Source organism: Helianthus annuus, chromosome 4 (assembly GCF_002127325.2).
Source record: "Helianthus annuus cultivar XRQ/B chromosome 4, HanXRQr2.0-SUNRISE, whole genome shotgun sequence".
NCBI lineage: Eukaryota > Viridiplantae > Streptophyta > Magnoliopsida > Asterales > Asteraceae > Helianthus > Helianthus annuus.
The window spans coordinates 3,400,954-3,411,105 of NC_035436.2; the positions used below are offsets into that span (position 1 = coordinate 3,400,954).

Below are 10,152 nucleotides of genomic sequence, written 5' to 3' on the forward strand. Positions count from 1 at the left end.
AAATGATCAAATAAATACAGGAGATGAGAAGATTAAGATCACAGCTGAATTGATCCAAAAGGTATTTCAAATACCAAATGGAAAAACAGAGATTGAGGAAAAATTGAGGCCAAAAGAAACTGATCTTATAATTAAATTCTGGCGCGGTCAATTCAGCAAAGGTTTATTGAAGAGAATGTATGCGGCCAACTTGATTAAATATTTAAAATCAAGAAATGAGCTTGGAAGATTGTTCAAACTAAACTTCTTGGTTATATTATTTACGTTCATGGCAGAGGCAATGCAAAGTAGTAACGTTAATCAAAGATTCTTGCCATCGATGAAAAGTGATAAAAAAACCCAGGATTTTAATTGGTGTGAATATATTCTGACTATTTTAAGGCGTACAAGAAGACAATGGCCTGGAAATGACAAGCTCTTCAATGGACCTATTGCATTTTAGCGGTATGAAATTTGATATTTCATTATTGCTACATATTTGCTGAATGCTTGTTTAGGCTGCTTGTTTATATTCTTTGTTTAAAATATGTTTGTTTAAAACACAATGTATATAAAGTTACAAAACGCAATGACTGGTTTATATTTTTTGTTTGTTTGTTTAAAACTATACTTATTAAAACGCAATGTTTTGGTAAAACGTAATTTATTTAAAGTTACAAAATTAGTTGTGTAAGTTGTTTACAATGATTTATATAGTAAAACGCAACAAAATTTGAATTCATTATTTTTCTAAAACGCAATGATTCATACAGATACTTTATGCTTACAAAAAAATGGATTTGACGATGCTGAAAACACTGAAGAGTTCTCTCTTGATCAAATTGACTCTAAAACATTACAAGAATTTGAAGATGAATTGGAAATTGCTGCGCAAAATGAGGGAAGATGTCTTGTAATGGATAAAGAGAAAAAAGTCGGAAAGAATAAACAAAAAAAAAAGAAAGATGAGGAGGAGGATGAATTTTATGTTTATCCATCTGAATCCGAGAATGAAAACGAAGAAATTTTTGAAGATGAATCTGAAGAAAAAGACAAAGACGATGCTGAGGAACACCCAAACATCAATATAAACTCAGAAAAGATAAAAGATGGAAACACCTTACTTAAAGCTGCAACAAAGTGGATTGAACAAGAGAATCAACAGGATGTTCAAAACAGCCCACTTAAAACCAATGAAACTAAGAAAACACATACAGAAACTGGAGGATCATGGGGGTAATTCTTCATTAAACCATCAATAGGAAATAAGGATAAACTGTGGGTAGACAGTCAATGCCGATTGCGTAATTTCATGCCATCACAAAATCAAAGTGAAGGTCTTTCTAACATTCATTCAACAAAAAGTGGCGATGAAAATATGAAGAACATTGAAGATAAAAAATCAAATGAAGAATATGTTGTGAATGCCTTGGATATTCATTTTAAAGGATTTGAAGAAGTTTTCGAAAGCATCCAATCACAAATAGATGAGCTCATTGAAGAATATCCAAACAGTGAAACTGTTCAAAAGAAAGTAAATGAATGGGCGCCATTGATTGAAAAATTCAACCATCAAGCTAAAAAGCACAAGAAAGTTAATATTGATTCAACTCTGATGGAAACACCATTAAGATTTCTAAATTTGAGCCAAAATGAAGACACCAAAAATCAAATCATTCCAACTACATCTATTGAAAAACGCAATGATGATGCTACAAAACGCAATGAAGAAAACACAGCTGTAGTCCAGTCCACCAATCCAGAAAAAATCAGTGAGAATGAACCTGCATCGATTATGCAAACACACATTGAAAACCCTTCAATGAGGCCAGGATTGGAAATCACCAGAGAAATAATCAATTGTTGGACATATATTTTGAATGAAGAAGAAAAAAGAAGATCAAAAGACAACAAAACTCCAAGATTTTTCTGTACTATTCGAATGCTGGTAAGATATATAAACCGTAATTTTTCTGTATTATAGAAATAATATTTGTATAATGAAGTATTTTGAAGTTTGATTGAATGAAGTTTTATAAAACGCAATTGGCAGTTTTATTTCTTTTATAAAACGCATTGCTTACTTTGTTTGAATGAAGTTTTATAAAACGCAGCTGTATGTTTTATTACCTTCATAAAACGCAGCTGTATGTTTTATTAGCTTCATAAAACGCAATAATATGTTAATTTGATTAATGATATGCAGGCTTTAACATCGAGTGATAAGGAAGAAACTGAAAATGAAGAAAAGATAATAGAAGCATTCACAAAGAACATTGAAAAAATTCTTCAAGGTGCAAAGCTAAAAAGCATAAAAGATTTTAAAATTATCCTTTTCCAGATTCTCCTTTCAGAGCACTTCTTTCTGATCTGCTTCAATCTTGAAGAGAAACAAATATTCATCATTGACAATAGCACGAAAGAAGAAACAAATAAAGTTAAATATGGTGATGTGCCTGAAAATACAGTAAGTATTCTTACTTATGCTTTTAAAACACAAATATAAACCACCTAATCTTTTTGTTTTTTTTTTTCTGAAGAGGAATGCTTTGGCATCTTACCTTAAATCTGTTGGACATGAAAAAGCAGATGATATAAAGGGAATAACCCCTGTTAGAATGCAGATGAAATGGAGGACAAAAGATAACAGCATTGACTGCGGTATATTCTGTATGCGTCATATGGAATGTTATCATGGTGAAGCGGTTGAAAAATGGGATTGTGGGTTTAACGTGGAATATAAAGAACCTGCAATTATCAAGAATGGTAAAAACAAAAAACCAGTCAACAAGCAGACCGCACAACTTGAAAATTTAAGAAGAAAGTTCATCGCGAAGATATTATTGCACGAAATCAACGAACAAAAAGATTATGTTATTGAGGACTCAAAGAAGTTTCGAGACCTCAGTGCGAAACTTAAAAAACAATCTTATGACACTAGTTTAGATAGGATTAAAGACAGGCTTGCTCTTGCTGGTTTACTTTGATTTAGATATGCTACTTATTATAAAACGCAATGTTTTTTCTTTTAGCATGGTTTTAAGATAACTCATTATTTTCTTGATCTTCCTGGTTTACTTTGATTTAGAAATGCTACTTATTATAAAACGCAATGTTTTTCTTTTAGCATAATTTTAATATAACGCAATATTTTCTTGATCTTGCTAGTTACTTTGGATAATTTTCATATAACGCAATATTTTGTTGATATATTTAAAATACTCTTATTTGTTTTTTATTTTAAAACACAATATGTATCATTTCTTTTAATTAAACATTATTTTGATAAAATTTTATATAATATATTTAAAATTTATAAAAAGGATACATATATAGTGAAATGTTATTAATATAAAACGCAACATTTTTACTTATTATAAAACGCAATGTTTTTTACTTTTTGGATAATTTTCATATAACGCAATATTTTGTTGACATATTTAAAATGCTCTTATTTGTTTGTTATTTTAAAACGCAATATGTATCATTTCTTTTAAACATATTATTTAAACATTATTTTGATAAAAATTTTATATAATATATTTAAAATTTATAAAAAGGATACATATATAGTGAAATGTTACTAATATAAAACGCAACATTTTAATAGTATGCTATAACTCAACATTGTCTATTTATTTGTTGTTTGACATAAGTTATTTACTCTAAAACGCATTACAAAGTGTTTCCTAATTATTCATTTCCAAACATATAACGCAATATACCTTTATAACGCAATGAATTTTTTTTACTATTTTTATTACACAAAACACAAATTAATAGCTTAATTACAATAATAACAATCATAAAACTGATATATTATAATCTTCTAAAACACAATGTTATAAAAAAAATAATAATAAATGAATAGTATACCTAGTAGATAAAACAAAGAAAAAACTGATAGCTTAATGACAAGGAAATTGATTAGAGCCTTTTGGATTCCTGGATTCCTGATAAAATACTGTATGATTGAACAATCAATTCAAAGAAAAAAATAAAATATAATCATTTTTATTTTTAACACACTTGATTCAAATCCCTCTACCAATCCATTATATAAGAACAAAAAACCTAAACTATTTCACATCCCTCTCATCATACACCAAATACACCAATACCTAACACACAAAAACCCTAAAAATGGCTTATCAACAACTATCAGTTTGGTGGGTTAAAAGAGGCAATTTCGTTCTTCAATTCCTTGATGGAAAAAAAAATACCATTCCGTTGCTTCTGTTCTTCAAAAATGCAATGATAATGTTTTGAGAAGGATGAATGAAATAGGTATACCACCTGCTTGTTACACATATCAGACAGCCGAACTGTTCAGAATTCTACACAAAAGATTTGGAAATCCGAATCAAACTGCAATTGAAGATGCCCAGGTTACTTCTTGGGAGTTCACTGAAGAAACTTTCAAAGTTTATGTGACTTGGGACGATGGTGATGTGGAGATGTATGACCCAAATGACATATCTAGCAGTGAGGATATAAAGTTTTTAAAGCAGTTATCTGAAATACCAATCATCAACAACTCTGCTAGCAAATTTGCAGAGAAGCTCCAAAAGGCAGTAGTCTCACAGGTTGAACTTTGGGTTGAATCTGAAAGTGATGAGGAGATCCTTGATGGAAGCTTAGGGTTCTCATCCGAAGAAGAAACAAACTTTGATCCATGATGCTGATCATGCTAGTAATTTTTATTTTATTTTGTAGTTTGAAAACATCATCTTTGTTTAAAACTATCATCATCTATATAACGCAATGTTTATGATATCCACTTGCATTTCCATTTTAATCTGATCTATGATCTGTGTTATAATAAAACGCAATAATCAAAAAATTCCATTTAAAGTATATTGTTCTATGTATAAAACGCAATAACAATATACTGTTGTTATCATAAGACGCAATTAACCAAAGCTGATATTTATGAAGGATATCACAAAATGCAGTAACAAAAAGAGATGAAACCTATATATCATAAAACGCAATGACAATTTTTTTTTTCTTATTGATATCAGAGTTTGTATACATACTTACATTGCATTGCTAGAACCTATAGCATTAGAAGAAACCTTATCTTTACATGTGCGACTGTTATGTCCTTTTCCACCACATACACGACACGATTTCTGGATCTTTGATGATTTCTGAATTGCAATCTCACGATTAGACTTGATCATTTTTTGTACACCGCATCCTTTGGTCCTTATTTTGATTGGGACACGTATAATAGAATCTGATTTTTCTAAGTTCCCTCCAATATCAGCAAATCTTTCTTTGCGACTAGGAGGCGGCGTAGCAACCATAACCTCATCCGCTTTATCAATAACTTTTAATATGGTCCATGTAACGACACAGCTCATCTAAATCCCCAACCAGCCTATTAACCACATACTCATTTGCAACAACGATTTCTCTATAAACTTTATCAATTTCACTATTCCTACCAATTTCATCAAACCGAATATTGCAATGATTTGAACCATTTGAAACAACATCTCTCATCCATCTTCTATGAACATATCTTCTAGGAAACTCAGTTATATCATCATACCGTAGAACATAAAATATATGGCGGCACAATATACCAAATTGTTCAAACCGTTTGCAAGAAAAACTTATACTTAAACCATCTTCGTGTTTGTTGTATTGCACCTGTAAATAAGATTAAAAAATTATATATAATTAGTGAAATGTAATATAAAACGCAATAAATAATAAATATAAAACAGAAATAAGTATATGATCATATAATGATAAAACGCAACAAAAGATGTAAAAAAAAACGCAATAGATATTTAAAACAATATAAATTTAAAAAATACCTTGAATAAAGATGTGCATGGCTATTTGAAATCCTTTATTTCATAATATTGAACATCACCCACAGTATCAAGAGACTTTGACATACACTTTGTAATGGCAGCATCAATTTCAATCTTAATATCCTTAAAAATTGTTTTGGTATATATTTCTGATGCTTGTTTCTCCAATACAAAGTCACTCCAGGTCTTACACTGAATATACCTTGTATCATGATCATTCCTCCTATGCTCATGCCTTTGAATATCCATTGCAGTCTCAAAATGACTGAAAAATTCAACGAGTGTACATCTTGGATTGCAAATCTGACCGAAGAAGTAATTCTCGCTTTCACATCTAGACGTAGTACGCATAAGACCAGCCAAATCCTCTCTATGGTAATTGTCACACCCCAACCGATGGCGGAATCATTGGGGCATGGCACTGAGCGAAACAGATTGTCCAGAAGTTTCCACAACAACTATCATTACTATTCAATTTATATCATACGTCCAATACCATACCTCAAATAGTAAAACAAATTATTACAGGTAACAACTAGTCAAATATTATGTTCCGACAACTCAGATTCAGATTTAAATATTGTTTAACTATGTCTAGAGACTCGTCCTGCAAGATCTACAGACAACTATGCTCTAGACTCTTATTCTAGCTTCGCCTTCCTAGCAGCTAAGCATCTTAAACACCTGTCACATACGTTAAAATAAAGTCAATACATATAATGTAAAGGTGAGCATATAAGTTTGATATAGCATATAGAGTTCGAAATAGTTTACGCATAACCAGCACGTACACAGAGGAAAACGAAGCATGTTAATTATCGACATGTATCTATCGATACCAATGACTGCGGGTTGACTGTCTGAGGCAGTTCGCAATACATGATTACCACCGTAATCCATGCAAGTAATTGTCCTTAACAACCCCCGTGTAAACGGGTGCTGAGTCCAAACTATAGTACTATCGTCGTTAAGGCAGGTAGACAGCATTCCACGTGTAAACATAGCAACAAGCATTCATTTAGTCACGTAATACATGCAGAACGGTTAGCGTTTAAAGGTATTGAGTAGTGTGTTCGATTGTGATTTAGATAAATAACGTATGTAACACCCAAAAGTGCTAAAGCAAAACGGGTTCGAGTATACTCACAGCGGTTGATGGATTAAAGGGAGCGCTTGAGAGTAGGGTTAGCCTGAATAATTCGATAGTATAACGATGAGTAACGCGTAAAATGGAAACAAGTGTGGAAGGTCAGACGGCCTGGTCGATCGGACGGTAGGTCCGATCGGATGGCTTGTCCGTTCGATCATTAGTCCATTCGGACAGCCTGTCCGGTCGGTCGGTAGGTCCGATCGGATGGGCTGTTCGAGTGGATTGTTTCTTCCTTTGAGTAGGATGTGTTTGTGTATGATGGTTTGACCTTTTGAGGTGTTTGTTGCAGTATTTGAAAACATTGAAGTATCCTTACCTTTCAGGTCGATCGATCGAACGGACCGTTCGATCGGTCGGCTTAACCGATCGGTTAGGTACTTCAGTAAACAAGTTCTTAGCAGGGTGTCACCTGCTCGGACGGTATGTTCGATCGGGCAGCACTCCAATGCATCGAACATGTTGAAAATCGATTAAGTGTTGAAGCATAGTATCTCATGATCCGAAGAGTAATTCAATCAGACAGTAGTCCGATCGAACAACATTTCGTTCAATACTAGACTTCATGAAATTGCTGAAGTGTGAGGCCATGTGCTAGCCGATTGGCTGGCCTAGTCGATCGGCTAGCTTGTCCGATTGGCTGGGCTGTCTGTTCGAACAGTCAGTCCGATCAGTCAGCTTCCTGACATGGTCATCCTGTTCGTCTAACACTTGGCTGTTCTGAATTGTTTGTCGTTATATCGCGGAAATTTGACAACGAGTCGAACCATAGAACCCTCGTTCTTACTTGTTTCTCCTGCTCGGACAGGAATCACCCAATTCCGGCCAATGAACGGTTCGGAACGGAGTTTAACGTTTAACCCGAAGTCGGTGAACCTCATGGATAGAATCCGAATCTTGAACGGCACAACTACTAGAATGATCAGTGAGTCGGCACATGCTTCGTTTCTATCGGTTTGAAGGCATTGAGTGTAAAAGCGTTGAAAGAAAGTTGGAAAATCCATCTTTCATCCTTTACACTGTGAATATGTTTAGATCTATGAAAGATCTTGGTTTGTTTATGTGGAAATCAGTTAGATCCAAGTTACTCTTGGTGGATTGAGGCCAAAACATGAAGTTCTTCAAGAACACCATGATGACATCATCCTAGAACACTTGAATCTTGATGATTTCACGGTTAAAAGTTAAGATTTGAAAGATAGAAAGGTGTAGGAGTGTGTATAGATCAAGAAAGTACAAGATTTAGGATGAAATCTTACCGGAATCGAGATAAATCTGAGGAAAAGGATGAGAGCACGAGCTAGTCGGTCAGAGCTTTCCAAAAGTGGTAAAGATGACAATCACAGGGGTATTTATAGGCTGGCAAAAGAGGAAAGAGCTGGCCGATCGGCCAGGCATCCCGATCAGACAGCGTGTCTGATCGGACAGTCAGTCCAATCGGCTGGGATGTTCGATCGGCTAAGAGCCTGATCGTTCAGCTGCTTGTTTCGAGCTTTCGGTGCGACGATTTCTGATATTTCGATTTCGATTGAAGATGATACGTATACGATAGAGTTTCCTACTCAAATTACTTTTAATCCCAACCACTATATCTAACGTACAAGCATTTATATCTCACACTATCTTTTCTCCACCAATTATCATAATTCGATTTCGATTGAGTTTCGAGTTTCGATTCGATTGAACACCACACATAACATAAAGTAAACACGCACAAGTAACACATAAGGCACACACACACGTATAATAACACCAAAGTCGCATAATTCGAGTCTCGAGTTCGATGATGATTTGATTAGCTTGATTATTGATTAATTGACTTTATCGCATTGATACTTCCTGCTATTCAAAGCGTTTCGCGTTGATGAGCATTTGATTTCTTTGATTATTAACACTTACTACACATAATACAACTAATAAAAACATGAAAATAGACTAACTACAGTCAAAGAAGTCAATCTTGACTTTGACTTTGACTTTTGAAAACACGGGGTGTTACAGTAATAAGCGGGAATCCAATCAAATCGAAGATCGTACATATCTTTTAACCACTCATGATTTTCCAATCCAAAAGTAGACATTATTGAATGCCACTCAGTTTCAAAATCTTCTGGAATAATAGTATCATTCCAAACAACATGAGTCGTTCTTGTATTAAAATCAATGTTTGCTGACAAAACAGGACCAACCTGTATAAAAAGTAATAAATTATTAAACATAAAATGCAATAATTTAAAACGCAATATATTGAAAATGATAAACATAATGCTTTGATGGTAAAACGCAATTGTTTTGTAATTCTATTGATAAAAGTGTTTAAGGATCTTATTTTATCATACATAAAACGCAATAATAAAACTATATAAAAATGCAGTTTGTTATATCATAAAACGCAGTAAATACCGTTGTCTTCAATTTCTCCCATATATGCCACATACATAACCTATGCCTACTTCTTGAAAGTGCATCCTTAATAGCTCTCTTCATTGCAGCATCTTGATCAGTAACAACAACTTTAGGCTCACTTCCAAAAGCATTAACAAAGAACCTTAAAAGCCATCTATAAGAATCTGCAGTCTCAGAACCAAGTAATGCACCACCAAATGTGACATTCCTAAAATGATTATCAATCCCAGTAAACAGTACAAAAACTAAATCATACCTACATAAAGACAAATTAAAAAAGCATTAGAAAAACTAGAATAGGATATATAACGCAATAGAATATATAACGCAATAAATGAAAAAAAACTTACTTGTTTGATTTATAAGTAGCATCAAAACCAACTATGTCACCAAACGCTGTATAATTTGTTTTTGATTGCTCATCAGCCCAGAATAGCCCTTTCAATCTTCTATCTTCACCAATAACATAATCACATGTGAAACCAGGACGACATTCTTTCTTCCTAATAAGACGCCTAACTACCATTTCTGCATCATACTCTCCTATGTAAAGATTCAAATCCCTTCTATAATTCTTACAATCAACTTTACTAGCACCAATGTTAGTGCATTATGTCTGTTGACTTCGTCTTGAATCGAGTCATAGAATGAGATAGGATAGGATAATCAGTGCTCGAAGTTCTAGAAACTGATTTTCAGGAATTGGTGATGACTCCGCTTGAAACTGCACAAGGACCATTTCAAGCGAAATCAACATTATGCGATTCCGCTTGAAAGTGAACTTGTCAA

At 33.4% G+C, this 10,152-nt stretch overlaps 1 protein-coding gene across 1 annotated transcript; it reads right to left on the minus strand.

Moving 5' to 3' along the window:
- Positions 1 to 5,307: 5,307 nt before the first annotated feature.
- On the minus strand, positions 5,308 to 9,889 carry LOC110932747 (protein FAR1-RELATED SEQUENCE 5-like). The gene is made up of 5 exons (XM_035988941.1): positions 9,714 to 9,889; positions 9,361 to 9,619; positions 8,995 to 9,146; positions 5,874 to 6,075; positions 5,308 to 5,640 (listed from the first exon to the last, which is right to left on the minus strand). The coding sequence occupies exons 1-5, from the start codon at positions 9,887 to 9,889 to the stop codon at positions 5,308 to 5,310; spliced, it is 1,122 nt and encodes a 373-aa protein (XP_035844834.1).
- Between the last annotated feature and the right edge of the window lie 263 nt (positions 9,890 to 10,152).